Source organism: Argiope bruennichi, chromosome 1 (genome assembly GCF_947563725.1).
Source record: "Argiope bruennichi chromosome 1, qqArgBrue1.1, whole genome shotgun sequence".
Lineage (NCBI taxonomy): Eukaryota > Metazoa > Arthropoda > Arachnida > Araneae > Araneidae > Argiope > Argiope bruennichi.
The window spans coordinates 32,158,926-32,185,561 of NC_079151.1; the positions used below are offsets into that span (position 1 = coordinate 32,158,926).

At 28.8% G+C, this 26,636-nt stretch overlaps 1 protein-coding gene across 1 annotated transcript in view; it reads right to left on the reverse strand.

Moving 5' to 3' along the window:
* The window catches only part of LOC129980939 (cyclic nucleotide-gated cation channel alpha-3-like), a 91,612-nt gene that overhangs the window by 7,821 nt on the left and 57,155 nt on the right, over positions 1-26,636 (reverse strand). Inside the window, exons 2-3 of the mRNA XM_056091450.1 lie at positions 3,756-4,049; positions 1,791-2,096 (exon numbers count right to left, since the gene is read on the reverse strand). Coding sequence (XP_055947425.1) covers positions 1,791-2,096; positions 3,756-4,049 — 600 coding nt within the window. The remainder of the gene's footprint in view (positions 1-1,790; positions 2,097-3,755; positions 4,050-26,636) is intronic.

Below are 26,636 nucleotides of genomic sequence, written 5' to 3' on the forward strand. Positions count from 1 at the left end.
TCAAATTAAATTTATCTAATAAGCTAAATGAATCTCTTTTCTTATTCTAATTTCAAGCCTAAAACTATTTTAACATAATATGACTAGAAAAAAATGGCCCTTTAAAGGGTTAATGCAACAATTTTTGATAAACGGACAAAATATTTAATTACAGGTACCTTTGTAGAAAGTTGGTTCCAGTAACTCGAATATATATAAAAAAATAAATTTTAACTAAAAGATCTAAATATATATCTATCTATCTAAATTTTATCTATTTACTTATCATCTTTGGCAACCAACCGTTTCGCCGAGAGTCTTGGCCATATTTAATTCCTGTTAAACTGTTTTAATATTACGGCATGCTCAGGATTTCATCAAATCCTCTGCCATTAATGCCGTATTATTTTAATTTTCTTACATACGTTTTATCCATTGTATAGATGAAATTTCCAAACAGAGACTAATTCTATGACATTATTAAGAAAGTATATGTCCGATTCTTTTATTTTCTTACTTTTGCGATATTATAAATTCAATTTTTTATTTGTCATGTAAACTATATATATATTAAACAGAATCTTTCTTCTTCAAATTCAAGCAATAGAAAAAATCCCAGAAATAAATATTTGATGAAACAAAGAAAACAATTTGAATTTTAGAGCAACAATACAAACTATTAATGGAAATGAGGTCTAAAAGAACTTTAAAAAAATTACCGAATTCAGGATTTATGACGGTTATTTAAATGACAAAAATAATTTTAGATTAAAAAAAATAGACTTTTTAAAAAAATTTTTTAAATGACGTGAAAATTGTTTTTGTGCAGACATATTTTTGTGCATTATATAGAAGAAACCTCAAAATTAATCTTACTTAATGATCGATTAAAATTTCAAAAAAGATCCTCTCCAAGGTGCATATTCCCATCTTCCAAGATATGCATGTATTAATATTCATAGTTATAAGTCTAACATGTGCAAAGCACCAACATACACACGTGCTCATCTTCATCATTAGTAGAGACAGAATTGGACAATTTTTTTAAATATAAAACTTCTTATTTCATTAGAGATTTTAAACTAAATAACGAAAAAGATAATCTAACTTTGTTATATTTAACTGATACTTGCTTTAAATTTGAATCAGTTCGAGCATAAAGCAGCTGTATATTAAATAAAACTCCAAAATTAATATATTCAGAAAATATCGCAATTAGTATATCGAAATTTTCGGGTACATTCATCTTTCGGGAGCCTCTAGGCAGTTTCCTACTCTACAATGCAGTTCTGGTTGCTAGGATGTAAATATGTGAGTTTAGTTTAGTTATATATATTAATGTCATACAGCGAGCTTCTGAGTGAGAATGTGACAAGCATTCATCTCATGAAATCATCTTTGATTGGCATGTAGAAATTAAAAAAGATATAAAAGGAAACAGGTACTGACTAGATCCCTCTATGTACGAACTCAAAAAAAGACCAGAACGAGAAAAGTGGTGATGGAGTGACGTGAGGATGAGTTGTGTTATGCGGTAAGACAATGTGTGTGTGATGTGTTTCGTGGAATATGGTCTCAGAAACAAATGGCCCATTTAATGGGGAAATAACTTTATATCTTTTATATATATCTACCTGTAATGTGTGTAATTAATTACTTATTAAAACATATTGCACTAAAAGGTTGTTGACTATTATTTGCTCTTAAGAGACGACACAGTACTAATTGTTGAAATAAAGATTGGGTTATCCGTCATTTATTTGATTCGAATTAGATCTCGAGATCAATATTTGTAGTTTTACAGTACTCACTCTTCCTGAGCGGCTCCTTCTTGTACTTGTGCAACCTCTTGACGGCGATGGCCTCGAGGCGCACCCTCGCCGCCGGATAGTCCTTGAGCACGTCCCACATGTCCTTCTTGTAGAGGCAGAAGAGGTCCGAGTATCCGAGAGAGCGGACCGAGGCGGTCCTCCGGTTACCCGCCGTGCCCATGTTCAGGATGCTAATCTCGCCGAAGTAGCTGCCGGCGCGCAGGGTGGCCAGCACCGTGCGACCGTCGTCCGCCACCACCTGCAGACGCCCGCAGTTCACGATGTACATCTCCTTACCCACCTCGCCTGCAAAGCAAACCCACATTTTGCATACAAAAGAATACTCTTTGAAAAAAAAAAGATTTTAAAAAGTCATTGAACAAATTTTTAAGAGTAGGCCAGACAGTACTTTACGCTTAAAAGGACTGTGTGGTGGCGATCGTTTTTTGAATTAAGTGCCAAAAAAATACAAATATTAGCGATATGTTTTCTTGCCGATAGTTAAAAGTGGCGATAAAATTTGGCACTGGTTTTTCCCTCTTGGCCCATTTCGTTTCATGGTCCCTATAGTTGTTAAGCACCTGCCAGATATATAGAAATAAGTCAACTGTTTTTGTAACACAACATGATGTCCCAGCTTCTTGTAAGTGAATCAAGTACAACAGTTTGTAATTTGATAGTGACAACAATATAATTACAACACAGGTACTAGCTTGTAATGCCTATAATCCTCTGAAGTAGTTACCATTTTAAGCGATAGGTTATTATTGGAATCAATACCAGTTATGCTGATGCCTTAGATAGAACTATCTACTGATTTAAAAATTTCTAAGCCAGTTTCGATACCAATCCATGACAGAGTTTCTGTACACTGATTTCGGAACTCAGTCTGCTCAGATTTGAGCCTATATGGTTATAAGCAATGCCACCACTCTTGTCCAAGCTGCGCCACACACATGGTGATCAAACATTTGAATTAATTTATTATTAACGGAAATATTAAAGGAATCGAACTGCTTAAGAATGTAGAAACTGCTGTGATGAGAAAAACGAAACAATGATGATTCAAAAAAGGTGATTTTAAAATGCTTCGAGAATTACAAAATTCTGCATTTTTTAAAGAAACGATAAAGGTTAACATTAATAGTTTTGGAAAGCAAATCATCCATTTCTGAGTGAGACATCTAAAAAAATATTCGACGCTATGATGAAATCTATGGACACTCTACAAGAATATGGAAAACCGAACAGTTGCATTTCGAATAAAAAGGTGCAAATTCCTTTAGCAGCAGGCACTCGGGTGTGGTCAATTCTCAGCCATGTTAAAATTGTGTTACTAGGTTATGGCGACCATATATCTTTTTTAGTTCTCACTGCGTTATGTGTATGCCAATCAGTTTGCCACCAGAAATATAAATTATGAATTTTATATTTCTTGCAAACGACGGGGAAATGTTAATATATGGAATGCAAATGAGGAAAGTATTTTCTATAGTTAGTACTTCCACTTCCTTCCTATAGTAAGGCCCTTAAAAATTTTCCTTACGCCTACTATGGAGTAAGCTTGATCATTCCCAAGTGTATGAAAGATGTGAATTATCACCAAATGAGCCACTATCGGTTCGTACAACTGATTATCTATAAAATCATTAGGAGTTATTGATTATATTTCTCATAGCATCACCAGCAATAATTTTTATTTAATGTTATTTTACTGTACCCGCACCATGTGCAGGCATTTTGTGATAGGCTCACCAAAAAACTGCGTATTTAGCTGCCCAAAAAAATAAGCATTTAAATTTTAAAGATCATGGGAGCACTGTCAGATCGCACTGCACACTCTTCATCTCTCAGATGACCGGCCCTGCCTGTGACTTCACAACTGATCTGTTTTGGAACACCATGCATATTAGAGACAGTGAAGTATGCAAAAGAACTGAGGCTAACGAAGCACACTGACTGTACCTTTCCTGCAGATGTAATCTCCCGGACTGAAGAGGACGTGTCTGAGCCTGAGCACGAGTTCGCAGAGGAATCCGGACTCCGTGTTCTGGAAGATCTCGACCCGCTTCAGTGTGTCCAGGTGGACGTTGATGGCTATCTCGGCCTTGAGTCTGTCCGGCAGGCAGCCGATGGACCGCTCCTCGTCCGAGCACTTCTTGGTCACCCACAGGTAGTCGAACCAACGGATCACCTTGTTCTCGATGTGGTCAGGGACGCGACGCATGCGCATGTACGTCTTGGTCGCATCCAGGCGGGCTGAAATACAGAGAAACAGTCATTTTATCACATGTTCTATGAATTGTACGAATACAATTCTAATTTTATAAAGTAAAAGCATTTAATGAGGTCGCATATTAACTTTTCACATAAACAATTATAAATACTGAATTTTTGACTATCAAACCTGTAATTTCAACAGTCAAGCATTAAATGTTTGAGGCACTGAAATCTAAATTTCATTGAGCAAAACGCGTATTATTGTCTTTACTTGCTCTTTTATGATATCATGATATGACTCATAACAATTTTTAAAAATTAATGCTTTGGCAGGTGCATGGCGACGTGGTTCAAGAGATGGTATAAATGCCCATGGGATCATATCTTGGGGACACCATAGGAACAATATATTCATGCGTATATGTCCTTTTTTTAGACTGAAATATCTTGAGAAGTCGAAATGCCAGTCGATATTTACAATTTCTGAAGACAGGGGGCGAAGGAGTCATATTATGCCCTGGGAATGACATACTCTGGCTACCCTATTGTAACCTAGTGAAAATAAATGAAGTTTGGGTTATTTCTATTAGCATAAGATATTCATAGATATTGCTATAATATTTTCATGATATTATCTTGTTTTCAAAATATCGATTAACATGATGAAAGGGCCATGCAATATCTTACACTGATAGAGATTGTATGGTCCGTCTTTCTTTTCAATTTAAACGAAAGGAAGACACCTTCCCCCTTTTCCTTTTTCAACAAGACTGGCATCAAGACATTTATCTCCCATTCTCTCCAGTCTTGGTAAAGGATTTAATTCAGTATGTTTGGTTGATATCTGATGTAGAAACAGTTTCCTATTGAATGGTCAGAAATTTAAGTCTCGATATTATGTGCGCATGGCGCTAGTGCCTATTCCCTATTTGCAGAAAAATGTCGTTTCGATATCTTCAGGATATTTATTGTTTGGTATTCAGAATACCAAATACACAGTGAAGATATCGCGATTACTTTATACCAATTAGATAAGGAATGCCCGTACATATTAATTTAATAGCATAGGCTAAATGCATTTACTATTAATTAAAAAAAAACATGAGTTATAATAGCAAAATAATTCCCACAAAACTGATTCACAATATGTTGCATCTAGATAACAGATATTTGCTGTTAACTACCCTAAATGGTACTAGCAATTTAAAAAACTAGATAAGTTAATTTGTACTGTCAAAAATAAAGAAGAAAAAAAAACATTTACACGCTATTTTTCTCGGAAGAGACGATTTTTATTTATCTGGAACTGAGAAGAATATACTAGAAGAACTGAGAATATTTTTATCCCCGACCTGCGTTACAGACGGTGGAGGATGATTATATATATATATATATATATATATATATATATATATATATATATATATATATATATATATATATATATATATATATATATATATATATATATATATATATATATATTGATAGTAAGCACTTTACCGATGACAGTTTTCTAACTAGATTGACAAGGTAGATGCCAAAGGCTGCTAGGGTGAGAATAGCCACAGGTAGTTAGTTCAATTAAAAAAGTAATTACCAAATAAATTTGCGAAAATACAAATCTATGAATTATAAATTTTTAGGATTATAATTTGTATTTAAATTGAATTGTCTGAATCATTATTAAATAAAATAAATTATAATTAATTTTTATTTATAATATATTGGGATATTAATTATTTATTTATCTGGTTATATTGTATTACACTTGACAGATTCTGTTAAATAAAAGTTTTTATAGTTACATTTGAAAGAAATTTATTATTTCCTTATAGCTATCCTAGTTTTTAAATATGCTTATTTGTAAGTAAGGAAATTATTAAATAATGATTATAGTTAATTTTTCAAGAATTCATTAATTTAATCATTATTTTTCTCTGATGACTTCCTAGAAAGTACGCATACAAGCATATATTTACTTACCAAGTTGCCATAATGAAATTTGGCCAATATAAATAATCACCAAATCGATTTTGTTAAAAAATTATGGCAAAGTGAAACAGAATTGGCTGGTTATTCGTCTAGATGTCCTCATAAGATGTACTGTCTGAGACCGCAAAATGTCTAAATTCGACTTTACATATCCGTCTTAATTATTGAAAGAAAATTATTTTTTAAAATTTTATATTCGATATTCAGTCTGATATATCTATTATTAAACGAACATTAAAACCATCTATTATATCCAATTGTTAGCTCTCAGTACGGAACGCTATTTTAATCGATTTTGAAAGTGAAATTTTTAAAAATTCATTAATTAAATTAAAAATTAATTCATTTTGAAAAATTCTATATGCCATTCGCATTTTAAAATGAGGATTTAACAATTTGTGAAATATTAAGATAAAATTGTTTTCAAAACGTCGTACATTCAATATTCTGCTGTACAATAAATTTTATTTCGAGTATAAAATACTGGTTTTCAGTACAGCAGAATATAAATTATTCAATACACTAATGAGTAAAATAATCGCTTTATTATTTCTGTATTAAATTTTACGTTAAATTATCTGCTATTAAATTAATTTTGAGTCGACTCTAATTCCTCAGATCGTAATCTATTTTTCTGCATCAAAAATAAATAATTCACTATTAATATATCGTCTGAATAAATTATCACAAAAATTACCTGGAATTTATATTTTATTTATTTCCCGTATTTCTCATTAGAATAGCAAATGTTCTTAATATGGCAGTTGTTTCCGCAAATATTCAGAATATAAATAATAAAGATAGCTTATTTGAATTAATTTTATTTATTGAATTATCGCACCTTTTCAATTCACCTGAATTAATGTCATAATTATTTCTACAACCGCCAATCATATCAGCAGCGAGCGAAGAAGGGAATTTAGATCGGGTTATTAAATGAACTGCCTTTTTACACCTTCGTTTCCAAAAAGGTTTGTCAGTGTATTGTCGAAAATAATTAAGATTAATGGCGAAAATGATGATCAGTTTCAAAAGGCAGGATTCGAAAATATTTCTATGTGTTTTGTGTAACGCAATTTTTTAAAAAATTGAATAAAATTTATTCGAAAATCCAACGTATAACGATGCGAAAAAAAAAATTAAGAAAGAAAGAAAGTAGTTTATGTAGTTGAGATTTGAACAAGAATTATCTGAAAATGGCAAAATTCATACAAAAACATGAGAAATACAGTTACAAGTATTAAAGTCGCTTTACATTTGTTTTAGAAATAGAATATAATTTGAAGGCAAAAAAAAATATTTTTATATAAAATATTAATACACAAAATCTACTTTTCGTGTACAAGTTTTGTTATATATTAAAATAAAAAAATCAGTTGCACAAAATATAATTTAAATATGCCCAAATTTAATTTTTTTTATAAATTACTCATATTAATATTTTTTGTGGGCTCCACCAAACAATGCATTATTTCATTTTAAGATTTGGCAATATATACAGCAATAGATTAAAAACGTGATTTCATTTCTTGTAAACAAAGGCGAACGTAAACAAACCTTTTCAATGAATTAACCACGAATCTTAAATGCACTGTTAAAAGTTAACGAAAAGATGAAAGAAAACGAATGCGCAAATGCAATTGAATCGTTTGAAAGCAGTTTTGAAAGACTTTCAGGGAAAAGAAGAAATAATGTCTTTCAAAGACTCAGATTACTTGCATAAATTTGATTGCCAAGAGATATTGCAAAATATGCAAATTTCAACATGTGATTGTATTAATTTTTTAAATATTTATAAGTTGTTTTAAATTACTCGGCATTATCAAAGTATTGATTATTTACATTATTACGAGCAAGACGTTTATTTTAAAAAAAATTCATTTGACCTTCTTCGTAGCTTTTGTAATTTTCTTAGTTTCATTTATTTTTTGAATTTGTTTTGATAAATACTTTCATTATATAAAAATAGGCCTTTTTAGGGCTAAAATAGTTTGCTCTACTTTTATTAAGTTGAAACATAGAAAGAAAATTAACTTTGGAATTTATTAAATGAGACAATTGTCTTTCTTTATAATAATTTCGCTATGATCTCTAAATTAAATATATATTCTGATATTATTCCTTAATAAATCTAAATAATTTGTTTATAGGATATTCTTTTAGATTATCCAATTCTTATTTATCACAATTTTTGAATTTCAAAACTTTCTTTGGTAGTTTCATCGGATAATTGAATTCAACTTTTAAATAATCATTCGTGAACAATAAATTATATTTTGCGTTGATTTAAATTAAATTAATCCAATCAGAAGTTCAGTTCAGATACAAATCCTTTTAACAGAATAATCTTTTTTTTTTTTTTTTTTTTTTTTACTTTCTCGTATACATAGTATAGAGAAAGTATAGTAATTGTCAAAAAATTCAAGCTCGTGATTTAGACCTCACTGAGTTCGAAAAACACGTTTTTGGAAAATGTCCGTCCGTTCATTTGTCTGTCTGTGACAAACAAAATTTTGAAAAAAGCTTTGAGCTAGAAACATGAAATTTAAAATACTGTCTTTTCATCAAATTTGTGGATTTTTATCAGATTACGAGCCAAATCCGTTTCAGAGGCACTCTGTTTGTCTGACTGTTTGAATATAAGTTAAAACGATAACTAGAAAACGAAAAGAGCTCGATGGATGAAATTTGGTTCGAAAAATTAACATTTATAGCCTATACATCTATCGAATTGTGAGTGAAATCCAGCCACTATCGGTCTATACTTAAAAAAGCATGCAAACGCAATCACTAAAAAAAGGAGATACATAAATAAATCAAATTTGTAATGGGATTTTGTGACTACAATTATAGTTCTTTGTCAAATTTTTGTTTCAATCAGGTGGGAAGAACAAAAATTCAAAACAAAAATTCAATTTTCGGTTACTGTTAACCGTATGCCAGGCTTTAATTGCCGAAAAACTCGCCAAAGATCACAGATAGATTCAGTAAAAATGCTAAATCTACGCCAAAGATTAAGATTTCCTAACTATTGTACGCCAATGCTATGAAAGGCATTCTCGGTAACATCTTTATTGCGAGAAAGTTACGGTGAGACCACTCTCGCTGGTTTTATAAGGATAACCTTATTCGAACGCATGGTGCATTCATAGAAGTGAAGAAAATTAGCGGAGTTTGCACAGCAAACTTGGAAAATACAATCTTCCTGCATATTCCAAGGAGTAGCACCTCTTTTTATCCTTGAGCAGAGAGCGCCACTTTGTGGCGTTTTTCAGAAGACAAGCAGTCGAACGGGAGATTTGCATCCTGAGGTCGACTTTTACCCTGTGCGTAACCCTTCTACCGAATGCTTTCGTCTGGAAACAGTGGAATCCCTCCACCATACAGTTTTCTTTAACCTAATTGTCTATGTGTGTTTGTAAATTTTGTAGTGTAGTTGTGTTTGTGTAGATTAAAAATATTATATTTAAAACCGGGCAGTTCAGTAGAAAATCACAACACACTCACTATAAAGTATAATTTTACAGTACAGTCTTCCTGTATATTCATCTGTAGTTGACAAGTTAAGTGCAGAGTCCACAATTCATTAATATTATATATAGAATGTTATAAAATTTGATTAAGTATTGCGAGCGGAAACTCTAAAGTAATAATATAAGGTCTAATAAAGTAATTTTATATATATTTGTATAATATTTTCTTTCAATAAGAATGGCAACAATCATTCTTCCGTATTAACAAACAATCATTTTCTTATAAAATCCTAGTTTTTAAACTATAGATTTATAACATTAAAATTAATTATCACAAAACGTTCCCTAAATCTTTTTAATGCTTCATAGTATTAATAAGAAAAATTAGAGAAAAAATCTATTCAATTGTATAATTTATTAATTTGAATTTTATTCGTTTAGATTGAAATGACAATATCAACTGGGTCAAACGATGATATAAATAATGGTTGCAAAATAATAAGAGCTACAGTTATTACATCAAATGAGCTGCTATGGGTTAATTAGCATAACTGTTACACGAGGAAATAATATATTTCGATTGTTTTAATACTCGTCAGCATGGCAATAAACCAAATAAGAATTTATTAGTATAATGATGTATGCTGCAGTTTTTAATTAATAAATAAAAGCCTTAGCTGTATAATTAATTTTTATGAGGCTGCTAATAAAATGCTTCATAGTTGATGAAAAAAGTGGAGTCATTTAGTGAAGATCAATTTGTTTGAATTTCTGTAGTATACAAACGATGCATTTCACTCTTATTTAAATAGATTTAAATGGGCACTTTTCTAAAATGCAAAAGTGTTACATTTGCTATCGGATAACGAAGATAATGTCTTTTTGATAAAAATATTCCATAACAAAAATTTATTATTCTATAATAAAATATGCAAATTTCTGGTTGTATTAAAATTGCTCGAGTTTTCATGGGAATATTAATTGAAATCTATTTGTTTAACCCTTTCTAAGGCCGTGGGAAGTATGATTACCACCAAATTTATCAATCTCTGTATGAAATTATGTATGTTGGCATAAGTTCTGACACATTTTTTTAGTAAGTCAGAAACTTAGATGTTTCATTTCTTTATCTCAAACAAAATGATGTGTCTTGATTTGTTACTTAATTATTAATTAACTAAATTAATTAATTAATCAAATTAAATTTATCTAATAAGCTAAATGAATTCCTTTTCTTATTCTAATTTCACGCCTAAAAATATTTTAACATAATATGACTAGAAAAAAATGGCCCTTTATAGGGTTAAACTGTGTTGGAAAATGGTGTTTTTAAGAATTGTTTTTTTAAATTTATATATAAAGCAGATGTAAAGAGAAAGAAAATGCAATGATGAGGGTAAGAATTTAAAGTACAAATTAAAGGTATAACCTTATATTATTTTCAGAAGTAAAAGAGGAGAAACAATTTCATTTAAAATTTAGGAATTCTTTATATTCTTAAAAATAGTTCTATGAGTTTCAAAATACTGTACTAATTACTTCGTGTACAAATAGACTAGTTAAAAAAATTGGTCGTATTGGCCATGTTTTCATTGAATAGAAAATCGGCTTCCATGCACGGTAGCCATACTAAACAATAAGTCATGAACGACCCTTGTATTAAATCACTACACTTTGTATCAGCAATAGATCAAAATATATTATAGAGTAAATCATTTATAATAAAAAAATAGAATAGAATTCGAAAGCTTATTTAGAGCTGTTGCTTTCTGGTGACAGCGTTTCGGCTTTATAACCGGAGGATTCCTTTGAAACCCACCGTGAATGTGGACCTGGTGAGCGTTAAATTTGACGTCGAGTGTCAAATACCACTCTATTGTTACGGTACGAAAATTCGGAGAAAAACATGTCATCTCAGAAGTTGTCCTCATCGTCAGAACAAAGTTTGGAATGAAGAAATATGTCACAAAATGAAGTTATGTCTCTCATATTGCTTTAAGATGCAGCATAAATGCAATAAAACTCGAAAATAACTTTTCACTTGTACTTTATTTTGCTGATGTCATGACTGATAAAAGATAATAAAGAATTAAGCTATGAATTCTCCTGTTATACTTTCAATTGCTCTATTTAACTTTTCAGATCAAACGATAAAAGTTAATAAGGTAAAAAAAATAAATAAAGGACAACATTTTTTTTTTTTAAATGTTGAATTGGTAATCGTCTTTATGATGTCATTATTGACCAATCAGTATTTTAAAACTTGGAGTCTAGAAAGTTTTACGTTCAGTATATGACATAATATTTCAACCTCAAAGGACATGCTGTTTGCTAGAAGTGAAAAATGAATTTCCTTAACGACAACTATGCCAAATATGGCCAAAATGGCTGCTGGTATTCGCCAATTTAAGTCAATAAATAGATAAATAAATGTGATAAATAAATATTGAATCAAAATTTTAAAAGAATATTTTAGAATTATTTAATTTTTTTTGCAAAGAAATTGTACTTTGAAAAATAATATAAAAATAATACTTTTAGTATATGTATATACGTATACATTAAATATACGTATATATGCGTAACAGTAAAAGAGTATTTTTTGAAAGAGTTTGTCATGCCGTATCTATCATTCTCAAAGTAGAAAACTCACGAAACCATAAAAATATGTTATTTAGAAGTATATATATATATATATAACTCAGAGGTGGTATGATATCAGAAAAGTTATAGTGCAGAAAAGTTTATAGTACAGGGGGAAGTGTAAAAGAAGAGGTAAAAAATCTAAGAATGCTGCAAGAGAGATTCTTTGAAAGTTGTCCAGTATCAATCATTTGAAAGATAATGCATTTCAGTGAAAGTAAACAAGTGCTTTTTAAAAAGTTTGTCATATCTCATCCATCAGTCTCAAAGTAGAAAGCGGTTGAAAGCATAGAAAATTTTATTTAACAACAAAAACGTGCATAAAGAAATGATGACGTCTTGACGACACAAATTTCATGAGTCACAAATCTCCCTTAAATAAATTTAGATCTTGAGAATTCTTATTTTAAGCAGCATGTAAATATACGAAATGCACAAAATTAACCAGTTGCAAGCTATTTTTTTAGCCACCGGTTTAAATTATAATCCAAATTTGAGAAATCAAATAGGTCGAATTTCTTTTCTTTAGTAATAGAACGACAAAGTGAGATTAGTCGAAATATTAATTTTTCACTAAAATTGCAACTGTAAAATATTTCTTTCAAGAAGTCTCTATTCGTATGAGCAGAATAAAATGGTTAATTAAATATATTAATTAAAATTATTTTGAGGAATGATTCCTCGCTTATTTATAAACATTAAAATAAAGTTTCCGTTAATACTAAATAAAATATCATAAGCAAAATGTCTTACTTAATGTATAATTTTTTTATATATATATTATTTTCTAGTTTAATTAATATAACCAGCGGAAGTGGAATTTCTTTAATAAAGGTGTTATATACCCCCCCTATAAATCTTTGGATTTTTTTCAAGCCCTTGAACACCACAAGTACTCAATTTTAATTTTTTTATTTTCTAGTCCCGAACTAGTTCTTGTTTTGGTCTTCGTAGTGTAGCGAATAAAATCGATTTGGATGCCAATTGAAGCAAAAATGTGAGACTGAACTACAATTTTAATAACAAAATCACATGGCAAGTTTCATTTAACTAAATTATAACGCTTTTGAATTATAGCGTTTTCATATATGCAAAATTGCTGAACGACAGATAGTCAAATTCCTGTCTGATTTCGTTCAAAATTTGATAGGATCTACATGTTTAGATATCGAACTTGAAAATCAAATTTTATTTATTTGGCTCTTTACATCTTGTAGCTATTGTGTCCACTTGCATTCGAATTTTTTCTAAAAGATATTTCAATCAAAATTTGAGAGAAATCTACAGATAAATATAAGTCTGCCATATATCAAATTTGATAAAAATCCACAGATAAATATATGTCTGCCATATATCAAATTTGATAGAAATCTACAGATAAATATACGTCTGCCATATATCAAATTTGATAGAAATCTACAGATAAATATACGTCTGCCATATATCAAATTTGATAGAAATCTACAGATAAATATATGTCTGCCATATATCAAATTTGATAGAAATCTACAGATAAATATATGTCTGCCATATATCAAATTTGATAGAAATCTACAGATAAATATATGTCTGCCATATATCAAATTTGATAGAAATCTACAGATAAATATATGTCTGCCATATATCAAATTTGATAGAAATCTACAGATAAATATACGTCTGCCATAAATCAAATTTGATAGAAATCTACAGATAAATATACGTCTGCCATATATCAAATTTGATAGAAATCTACAGATAAATATACGTCTGCCATATATCAAATTTGATAGAAATCTACAGATAAATATATGTCTGCCATATATCAAATTTGATAGAAATCTACAGATAAATATACGTCTGCCATATATCAAATTTGATAGAAATCTACAGATATATGTCTACCATATATACCAAATTTCCTTCGATTTGCCAAAACATTTTCGAGTTATCTTGTTTATATATTTAAATCGTCTATATATTTAAAATAATAAGAAAAACTAATGAACCAGCTCCCCAACCCAACCACTGGTCCTCTTTTGACAGCTTTTGTTTCCTATGAAAACTCATAACCTCTAAATATGGTATCCAAGGTCATTTGCCCCAATATAGCCTTCTATTTTGAAAAAAAAAATGAAAAAATGCACCTTCACATCACACTGTCTATGGAAATATTGAGCAGCAGAGCTCGCCAGCCAAATACATTGAAACGATTTTAATAATTTTGGTCATATTTGAAAGCTGACAACTTTTAACCTCTATCTCTCTCCGTTCTTGAGACAAATAATAATAATAATAAAAGGAAATTGAACCTTACAACGCATTCTAAATGGAAAAATCTTGCAATAGAGTTCGCTAGCCTTAATAACTGGGCATAATATAAAAAATCGTATCTCATATAAAAATAGGAAATAAAAAAAATTACAAAGAAAATGTAGCAATATTATAAAGAAATTAAAACACCAACGAAATATGAAAATGAAAATCCTATCATTAATTAAAAGTTAAAATATGCTGAAAACGTGATAAAAATTTTAGTTTATTTAGAATATGTCTATCAAAATCACAGGATTTTGCTGCTTTGTTTTCACATCTACATTTTTGATAAAAATAATTAAATGTGATGAATTTAGAATAAGATAAGAATTAAGATATTTATTTTAGAATAAAAGATCAGTAGTGCCAACAAGAATATTTAATTCTAGTTCAATAATAAATAAAACGAATATATATATATATATATGAATAAGAATATTTATTTTTGAAAATTTAGAATGTTATAAAATTACTATCGTATCGGTGAAATTTTATATCTAGTCACCTTTTTCAACCATCTTGTTTGAACAGATTATTGACTTTTTAAGCTGTTAAATATCAATGTAAAAAGCTTATTTTTTTTAACTTTATAATTGTTATTAATTTAATAAAATTAAAAATCATTAATTTAACTGGAAAAAAAATTTAAACTAATTCTAACAAGTGTAAATTAAAAAAGCTTACATTACGGAATAAAAGCGGAATGAAAATCTTAATTCGGAATTAATATTCAAATCACTGATAATTTTAATTTTAATATTGGCAAAAGCAAGCGATTGAAAATTTTGATGGACGAGTTTGACGTTTATCACAGTAATAAAAAATAATTATAATAAACTGTGTATTACATAAGAAAATATTGATAGCTAAGAAAACACTATACAGAGATAAAACTGATATTGTCATCAATATATATATATATATATATATATATATATATATTTGAATTTTAAGATAATGCAAAAACTATTTTCATGAGATAATACTTTTGGAATATACTGTCGTCAATTTCCATAAGTAACTCATATCAATTACTCATCCGTAGATTATTAACTGTATTTTCGCACTCAATTATATTTTGTTTGACGCCTGTTTCTTAATTTCTTTTACTTCTTCTTCCCTTTGAGTGAACAGAGTGTTTGATGAGCCCACTTCGGAGTATTTTTAATAATATTTTGCACCTTCATTAATTTGAGAAGAAGCATAAATGATTTCATTACATTTGGCAATTACTTTTCGACAATATGTAATACAAGTGATTTCTATGCCACGTACGTTAGTGTTATATATAGAGATATATATAGATAAATTGTTTAGAATGTGGATGTAAATTTCAATGTATCCCTCTGATTCTGTGAGAGAATTTGCCCAGGCTTTGAAATGTTCAAAGGATGAATTCCATTTCTTTTAAAGATTGTACGTTCATACATGCCCAAATTCTGCTAATAGTTAGCTAGAAAAAAGAAGACGGAATTACCTTTAATGATTTGGTGAATATATTAAAAAATAAAAACTGGAAAAGAATAAACATAAAGAAAAAAGAAAATAATAATATTAAGAAAAAGGGGGAAATTTATTTTATCAAATAAATTAAATCGGGCAAATCCAAACGACTGTTGATCATCTGTCGGTCAGTATTTTCAGAAGTATGTACACGTAATAATTCAAAAATGCAATAACTTAAATGTATCAAATTTTTATGGGATTTTGCGATTACAATTGTAAATATATGTCAAATTTTTGTTTCAATCGGTTCGGAAAAATGTGTCTGACAAACAAATTCGATTTTCCGATGTTATTAACCGCATTACAGAGATTAATTGTCAAAACACTCGCCAAGGATCAGACGATAAGTTAACTGGAAATATTAAACTCACGTCGAAGGTTAATATTTGTAATTACTAAACACCAATGCCATACAAGACGTTCTCTAGGATAACACTTTTATTAAAGAGTAGGCGAGAAAATTTTGAGATGATCCCTTCAGCTGGTTTACTATATAGCTGAAGCGAACAGACAGATGTAAAATTTATGTAAAAGATTGTAAGACAAAGAAAATTATCAAAATCTTCTATTTTTTTCAATTAGTTAAAAATTCAATTTCTCCCTCTCCAAAAGAAAATTATTAAGTTTTCACAATTTCATGCGGTTATAAATTATTGATGAAGGACTGAATGTGGAAACGACAGAGAATAATGAGAAGAAAATAGTGCCTCAAGAAATTCTTCCATGTGATTAATAGAAATACAAAAAATAATTCTTCCCAAATAATTCTGATATTCAAAGCTTCTAAATGTGGGGCAATTTGATAGTGTATTATAAAAATACAGTTTTAAAAATAATTCCAAAAACCTTGAACGGAAGCTAAGTCATAAATGAAGTCAAGCCCAAAAGATCTAGTTCATTCCAAAAATAAGTCACATTTCTAAAATTTTGTCTTAGAAAGACAAATATGGCAATCCAATTATAAACAGATGCTGACGTATGGAAGTATGCTTCACCGACCATGAATAAATTATTCGCAAGATTATGACTCGAAGCCCCTCTTTCCGGCAGAAACTTCATCGAGCGTTTAATGCCAGGACAACTTTTATGCATGTCTTAAAACTTTTAATACGAAAATTATCTCAGCCGTAGTTTGTCGATGTTTAAAACATTTTCAATCAGACCCAAAAGCCACATACTTTATCTTCGTTTGTGGTGCCAAATATAAGATGTCAAAATGTCCTATATTTACTGGAGCTGTTCTGAAATTCGAAACCCTCTTCCGATATGAAAAATTGCATCGGGATTTGTACAGAATTTGAATAAAATATCCTGCTTTCAATTAATTACCAAAGGTTCAACTTATATATTTTCTGATATGCTACAGCTTAGCAGTATTGTACACTTCTGTATTTTCTATGACAATATGCTATTTCAATATTTTTAAATTTTAATAACTATTTAATCAAAAATTTATTACAGATTGATGAGATAGATAGATTTTGATTTCATATAAGTGGTACCACAATGCAGCAAACATGAGAAAAAAAATTGCTTTTAAAATTCAATAACAATTGTAATATGGAATAATAAATTATTACCATTTATCAAAGGAATACCTTTAGTATATACATATATTTATGAAATATTACTTAAGCTATTTTACAAAACAAAGATACCACCGTATCTTTATCGGATTCAATTGTTCGTGTAGGAATAGTAATAAATATTTATTATTTACTTTTTCGTTCGTTACAAAATTATTCAATTGTTCGTGTACGAATAATAATAAATATTTATTATTTCATTCGTTACAAAATTATTCAATTGTTCGTATACGAATAGTAATAAATATTTATCATTATTTCGTTCGTTACAAAATTATTCAATTGTTCGTGTACGAATAGTAATAAATATTTATCATTATTTCGTTAGTTACAAAATTAAAAACTCTTGTTTTATGATTTGCTGCTTTTTATATAGGTATCTGTACTAAAATCTATGAATTCCTAAACCTAATTGTAGGGATACGTGTTATTGTAAAAAATAGCAGTTAAGACAAACAGCAATTTAGCTTCATTGCAGGTGCCATGTAGATAGAGATTTAGAAATGAATTCTTAAAAGATTGAGGCAGTTTTAGAGCTTGACCTAGATTAATAAATTTCAACTCATTTTGGTCTAGATAAGAGTGGTTTAAGTGTTAAGTAAAATTTTGTAATCACATTTGCATGTTTCGCTTTTATATGGGCGAAGAATGATTCAAAAACTTTCTATCTTTTGATTTTCCATCTATATGTTAGGATTCGATGGAAATTACAAAAGCTGCCTCAGATTATTTGGCACCAGGATTTTATTATCAAACTGATATCTACTATAAAATTACGGCTCAATCTATCAAATCTATTTTATACGGTTGTAAAGCAACATATATATAAGAGAGGTGACTTTATAGTGAAAAAATTGATATAGTATTTAGTTAAAAATATTAAATTTTTTTTCGAAGAGAGAAAAGACGAATAAAGATCAAAGAAAGTATTGAGAAATAAATATGGAAATTTTTATATCAGTATCGAATAAATTTGAATTAAATTTCCTGTATTAAACTGAAAAGGGCTGTTAACATTTTCAATAAGGAAAATCAGAATAAGAAACCATAACTGCTGCACAATACTTACTGAATTATAAAATAAAAAACTATACAAAGTTTTAAAAAAAATTCTTCTGCTATTAATCTCTAATTGGATGGTTTCAAAATCGTTTGATTTTTATTCACATTAAAAAAATAAACAAGTATATAGACGCTTTTCAAAAGTACCGCTCAACTGCTGAATAGATAGAAGAGAAGAAAAGAAGACATCACTCAAAACTACCATCTTAAAAATATGCAAGAAAGTCTGAGGCACTTTAAAATTCTAAAAACATCTCTGTATAAAATTTACTTTCAGAATACTTCAGCTCTTACATCTTACTTTACTTTTTCCTCACTATCTCATCCTTTTTATTTTCACATCTTCTTATCGATTTCTACTAACTTTTTAACCTCGTCATCAAAAAATAATTTTGAACCATCTTCTGTTTGTATCAAAATGCTGTTTTTTCTTATTTAGATAGTATTTTTAGAAATACTTTGCATGTATCATAAATATGGATGAGTTCAAATACCCCGGAGACTCCCGTCCGTCAGAGACTCGGTGTGTATTATTTTCACTTAATTGAAAAATCATGTTAATGTGTTGCCATTATACCAGAGTCAGCAACAAATTCTAAAGTTGAAAGAACTGATGGCTGCAGATAAGTTTGTTTTTTCATCGTGTTTATTAACGCTGAATACGTTTAGAGGAGGAAATTCCAAAAGTAATGCGATCGCATTTTAAATAACCTCTAGTAGGAATTTTAAATTACATCTTGTAAAAAAGAGCGTCATATACATGATGTTTCCTTTGCCGAAATTGATAAGAAAAATATTGCCATTAGAAAGATAATAAAAAAATATTTTGTTTAGAAAGGAATATTTTAAATCGATTTGGTAATTACGATTTTGTATAATCGATTTTAATAATCTTTATAATTTCAAATAAAATATTTAATCGTTTGCTAAGTTTTCATTCTGTTTAGCTTTCTGTTTTAAAGTTACCTAATCCATACTCAACAGATGGAGCTCGTGAGACATAGATAGATTATCTAAGATCTTTATTTACTATTAAATGTACAATATGGTAATAATATCTTTAACCGACTACAGAACATTTTTACAAAAGAGCCATTAAATATAATATTGTAAAATTTTTACAACAGAATTATCTTGTATTTATATGTCTTACAACTAATTCAGAAATAGTGATTTTATTTTCAGTTGGTATGAAAATAGCATTAATGAAAGGAAACGTTCAGCGTGTTGGTTTCATGAATTCTAATCGGCCGTTGCTGTTCGTGGTCAACTTTGGAGTGATATAAAGGACCAGGTGTTGACCGCCTTGACATTCTTCGAGCTACTAAGGGTGCTCACATTGAAATTTACTGAAATATCGAACTCATAGGGAAACACTTTGTAATTATACTATATATATATCACTTTAATGTGACTTTATAATAATTGCTATTTTAATTTTGCGTTCATATGAGATAATTTTGTTTTTAAAATTAGTTAAGATTATTTTTATTACTGTATTTCGTTTAATTAACATTGTTAAACATTATTACGACAAGTTTCAAATATTGGTTTCAATTAAAAACATTTGTGACTCGTTTGGTGCTTTTTAACATACGTGATATCATATAATACTATGGAATGAATAAAGAGTTTTTTTCAAATAAAAATTCCAGATAATTTCTTCATAAATAAGATTGCATATAAAAATTTCTGATTTGTGGAAGAAAAATCAATCAAAAATAAAATTACAGTGTTTGAGAAATTTAGACTAAAATTTTAAATTTATATGCATAAGTATTTAAGAAATCAGTTTAAAACTAGATTAGAGCTGACGAATACTATCGGACAACCCACTTTCAATACCTCTATTATATCAGCACTCCCATTTACCCTCTGATAAGTTAACTTTACTTTCCCTTCCTGCATTCCTATTCGACATGAAAACCGGAGCTTGAATAAGAGCTATATATAATCCTATGGATAAAGTGTACCTATGAACTATAGTGTTCATATACTCAAAATAGGCATAAAGACTAATAGTCGATCTTTTGAAGAATTTGGTGAATGATGAAAGAAATAATATTGTTGAGAATTTATAATATTGCTTCCCTGTACTGTTATTGACTTGGTAAAAAAAAAAATTACATTTAGCTTAGACGGATGCTCAATGGCTGTCAAGTTAATCACCCGGCAATGACTACAAAATTGGTGAACATTTAGCGATGAATTTGGAGCTTCCGACCGCAAAAACTATCTGGAATTCCTGAACCCCTCGAATTTTAGCGATATCTCAATTAAGAGCAAAGATTCGATATCCTTCTAGAAACTTCAATACTGTGTCATAGCAATTGTAAAAACCCTAAAATAAGTAGTGGCAGTCGAATCGAGAAAAAGTTGTCGGGCAAATTCTCTCTTTGGGTTGTTGATCACTCGTAAGTTCCCACTGAACGCTCTGAATTCTTTTAGCTATTTATTAGCGATTTGCTAATTGTGTGCTTTTGTTTACTGTAAATACTATTCCTGAGTATTATTCAGTTGTTTTTTCTATTGTTTGTTTGTGTATTCGTTTAAATAAAGTATCGTTATACCTTGCGAAGCCTATTGGATTTTTCATCGCACACCAACAGGATGAATTTTTTTACGTAAAAATATATATCATATAATAAAACCTACAGACGAATTGATTCTATCTTGCTTTTTGTTTTATGTGTTAAAGTGTTCTCTGTTATGTTAAAGTTGATATATGCATCCAAGCGGATTTTCGGCAAAATTTGATAATTACTTGTGATTTTGGTGCCATGCCTAAACATCATATTTTCAATTTTCTAACCTTGTTGCATTTTTGAGTTATCATGTTCACAGAATATGAACATAATTCGAAATATGATTTCTTTCCTAATCCGAGGAGTCAAAAACGCACGGATTTATCAGAATATTGGAATAAAACTCTTTGACGATTACAGACAGCATTCTTTGATTATTTTGTGTACAAGAGAATGAATAAAAAATAAACACCTTAAACACACAAATAAAAAATAAACCCCCTAAACACACAAATAAAAAGTAAACACCATTTTGTCTTTTCTAGCAATAGCACCCAATGTAATTGTTCGCTTTGCCGCACCCAAATTACATCACTGAACTAAACCGGGAATAGCATCCTGGCGCAGGGTTCTAATTAGAAGCAATTGGTCCAATAGGCTTAAGACAGACCCTGAACCACCCTAATGTGGCACTAAAACAGATTATTAACCTCTTAATGTACGAATTACGTACAGAATATCTACCAAGTGGCTTTTGTGTTTTAAATTAATGGTATGGATCCAAGAAATTGCATCGTACTTTATTCTCGCGTTTATTTATTTATTTTTTCCAAATTATAATCCTAAAAGAAATTTCTATTCCTTAGCTAGAAACGATTCAGCTCCCAATGCAGCTCATATTCATATAAATTCATTCAAATGAACATTTTTGGAAATTTATATAACAATTAAATTTTTTTTAAATTTCAGTTTACTGTTTCTATTACTTTGTGCCAAATTTCTGTAAATTCATTTCGATTACTATCGCTTAGATTAAATTCCTAGTTTGTTTAGTTTTTCCATGAAGACATTCATAAAGATTATTTAACAAATAATTAAAAAGACTTCATGTGTTTCGAGAGCTTATTTATGTTCATAGACATTTATTCCTATTCTGATTTACAAATTTTGAATATATATATAATTTTTTTAATAGAAGTCGAAGTGAGAAGACACTTTCAAATTTAAAACTTCTAGTTAATTCCATCCCGGGAGGCATAATTTATGTACAAGCAGCAGCGACGAGCACGTCAACACAGAACTACACAAGAGCAAAAAGAGGAAACGCTAATGAAATATTTATCCCTGTGATTATATACTGTGAGATTTTGATAGGGATTTCTTTACTCGTGTCGATTTAAGTAAAGGAATTATAGGGGTCTTTTAAAAAGAATTCCTTTAGGTTGACAAATTTTCATCCTTTTACTCGGAGTGTGGGAACTTGACGATTTCAGCAATTTTAGAACTCGTGTTGAATTAATTAAATAGAAATCGAGGAATGGGATCAGGAAATAAAAGAATATTTAAGAATGAAGTTAATATGGGCTGAATTAAGATAAAATTTTGGAAATTAATTAAGTTTAAATTAGATTTTAATATATATATATATATATATATATATATATATATATATATATATATATATATATATATATATATATATATATATATATATATATATATATATATATATATATATATATATATATATATATATATACAAAAGTATTAGAATCAAGTTAATAGGAAAAACAAAAACCAAATAAAAATTAAACCAAAAAAATTATTAAAAAATATTAAAAAAGAATCCGGCCTGAAGACTTTTTCAAGGGTCACCCTCAGGCAGGGATTCAAATAAAGGGATTTTTTCTGTGAGGACATACAGACATTAAGTCTAATAATGATTCCTCGTGACCCGAAAATCCCAACAGTTAAATTTCATAAAAATCCATTAAAATTCAGATTCGTAACCTGTAGCACTGGTAGTTATAATTACTATACGGGTAAACATTTCTTTAAATACTTAAAAATTATCCTGGACAAAATAAAAAATGAAGACAACTTTATTATTTCTAATAACAAAGAAGTGTTGGATTTTCTTAAAGATAACAACATTAATAAACTTAATACTTTTGATTTCGAAAATTTATACACTAATCTACCTCATGAAAAATTAATAAAGGTCTGCACTTTTATATATGACGAATATTTAAATGAAAATATCATTCCTAAAAATAACTGGCTTGAGTTATGTAATTTTAATATTACTGAAAATTACGTGTTTAATGGTATTAATTTTTATAAACAAGTCAAGGGCATTCCAATGGGGATAGCTTTCTCAAGTGCTTTAGCTAATATTTTCCTGCATTACTATGAGAAAAAAATAATTAAATATAATTTAATAAACGGGTGGAGATATATTGATGACCTACTTTTGATTAACTTCGACAATACTAATATTATTACTAATTGCTATCCAAAAGATTTAATTCTAAAAGATACAAATATAAATCAACTTGAGGCTACCTTTCTAGATTTAAAAATCGAAATTGCTAATGATAAAACAATAGTTGGTATATACGATAAAAGGGATGATTTCAACTTTAAAATAACAAAACTATGTAACTACCATTCCAATCTAAACTCTAAAATTTTCAAAAATCTTATTTTCTCACAAGTTAACAGGATCAAAAGGGTTTGCAATAATAAAAATTCTTATATTGAAGCATCAAATATCCTCCTTAAAAATTTAATTAAAAATGATTTTCCTAGAAATTACTGTAATGTCAATTTTTTAATTAAGCAAGGTATGGTTTGGGATTAATCTTTTGGCTTAAATAAAAATAGAAATTTACTTGCATATTGGATCACTCAATAGATGGCGCTGGGTGCCTACCTCTGTTTACATAATTTACCGTTAACTTTCAAAAACAGGAAATCACAATCGATTGTTTAAAGTTTCGTTCACTGTTGGATGGTATGTTCTGGCCTTTTCGTTTTTAATTTTAATTTTAATTTTAATGCTGTTTTTGTTTTTATTGTTATTGTTTTTATTGTATTTTTACTTTGTGGTTTTTTTTTTCTAATTTGTTATTTTGTATTTCCTTTCTGTTAAAATGGTATATCTCTTGAGCATAATTTCGGGGGATTTTCGGGTCACGAGGAATCATTATTAGACTTAATGTCTGTATGTCCTCACAGAAAAAATCCCTTTATTTGAATCCCTGCCTGAGGGTGACCCTTGAAAAAGTCTTCAGGCCGGATTCTTTTTTAATATTTTTTAATAATTTTTTTGGTTTAATTTTTATTTGGTTTTTGTTTTTCCTATTAACTTGATTCTAATACTTTTGTATCAATTCATCTGTGTTTTAGAAGTAGCTGCAATTGCGCTCTCTAAATACTATGAAGTTCCTTTTTGGTTTTAGTTTAAATAGGTAATAAATTTTAGTTGCGATTTCGAAACTGTTTTGTTTCGTTTTCATTTTAGTTTCGTTTTCAAACTTTTTCTTACTTTAGATTGGTTACTATATATATATATATATATATATATATATATATATATATATATATATATATACAGCGAAGGTAGAAAATCACATAACTTTTTTAAAGGTAAAGTATTTAAAATTTTAAGATACTAAAAAATTAAATAGACCAATGTAATCTTTTTTTTTACATATTATTTAACTTAATCTGCCTTAAAAATAAAATTTTATAATATATTTTTCATTTACATCCTTAAGTGTTATAATTTTGAAATCTTGTAAACATGAGTTTTCAAGAGCACTACAATATCCCATCATTTTCAGAACTCAACTGTCTGTTAATTAATTAACTAAATTTTGATTCCATACGAATAATGCCATTTTGTAGAAATTTTAAGAAAAAAATAATTTTAAATTTCATAGTTTAAATAATGAATTATATATTAAAGACTAAAAGGTAAGAATGACTTAAACATAATTTTTACATTACAGAATACTCAGAAAAGTATATTTAAAAAATAAATAATTGAATAAAATAAATAAATAAATACAATTTTATTCTTTTCCAGTAAAAAGTAATAAATATACCTATTAAATTGTATCACAGTGGGTATATTTATTTCGTTTTACTATATGTATGTATATGATTATGCATGTTTTCTAATATCATATCTTTTTATTATAACTTAAAAATTCTAATTTTTAATAATTTTGTATCGAAATGTATCGCTATATATCCGGAAATGGGTGCAAAATTGTATTAACTATTTGTAAATATTTATATTAAATGTTTTTTAATCATTTAAATCTATCGCATAAGCCATAATAGATTTACATAAAATAACCCTTTATGATGATAAAATGAGAAAAATGTTAAAATATCGTTTAAAAAAGATCCTGAGACATGCAAATATTGCAAAATATTATAAGTAAATTTAAAGATTTATAACATGATCATCGAATTCTTATTTCTTTGTTTAGTTTGAGTCTGAATTAAATTTAAAATATCTGAAATTAAAGAAAAAAAATTAGAACTACATGAATTGATTCTAAATTTGTTAGTGGTGGGTCTAATTATTTCCTTAGAAATGTGCACAACTAGAATAATAATCCACGTAGAAAACAAAAATTCTACAGATATTGACAATATTTTTGTTCAGTTTTCGCAATGATGTATTAAACTAAATGATAACTAAAGAGCCTTGCCTTCCATGCAAAAAGTAATGCTCTTCGTTCCAGTGCACTCTAGCGCCACTCCTGATTTTGAAAAGTTAAAAATGCATTGTCTCTGCGAACTTTTTTTAATGGTATCAGCTTTTCGATCGCTGGGAAAACAATTTCGCAATTTTGGATGAGATATTAATTTAATAATTAATTAATAAATAAATAAACTGTTAGACATTTAAAGAAAAACCATGAGAAAGTTATTTTCGGATCCGAATTTTACGGTCCTTGAGTTGTTGTTTTTCCAATCCCGTTCCATGATCTCAATGAAAGTAAACAAACCGATGATTCGAACCCGACCTTTTTGTGAGTTTCGTGTTTTGTTGTTGGCAGCAATCGCAATGCAAATCGAGCGACTATTTTAATTTCGGCTCGTGTCGTAGTTGGGAGAGAAGAGAAGGATATGGAATATCAGAAATGTGTTTTAGCTCTAAGAGGGAGAGAGCGTCGACGGTTTGGTTATGCAACTGTATGTTACTTCAACATTTTAACTATGCCGATTAGTTATTTTAGACGGTTCGAATCTGAGGTCTGGTAATGTTGATTTAAGTTTTTATTATTCAACTTATTATTTTGATTGCTCCAGTGACGAGCACATTGATTTTATTCTTGATTTTTAATAAAAGTCATTTTTTAAGAAACTGCTTTCATCTTTATGCCTTCTTGACACAAAAATTGCACTGCTTGCTTTACTAAAGTTTGGGTTAGTTTACCCTAAAGTATAACAGAGTTGATTATGAGCCTAGATGGATAATAGTTGGTTATAGGCCCAGAAGTTTAACATAAACTAAGA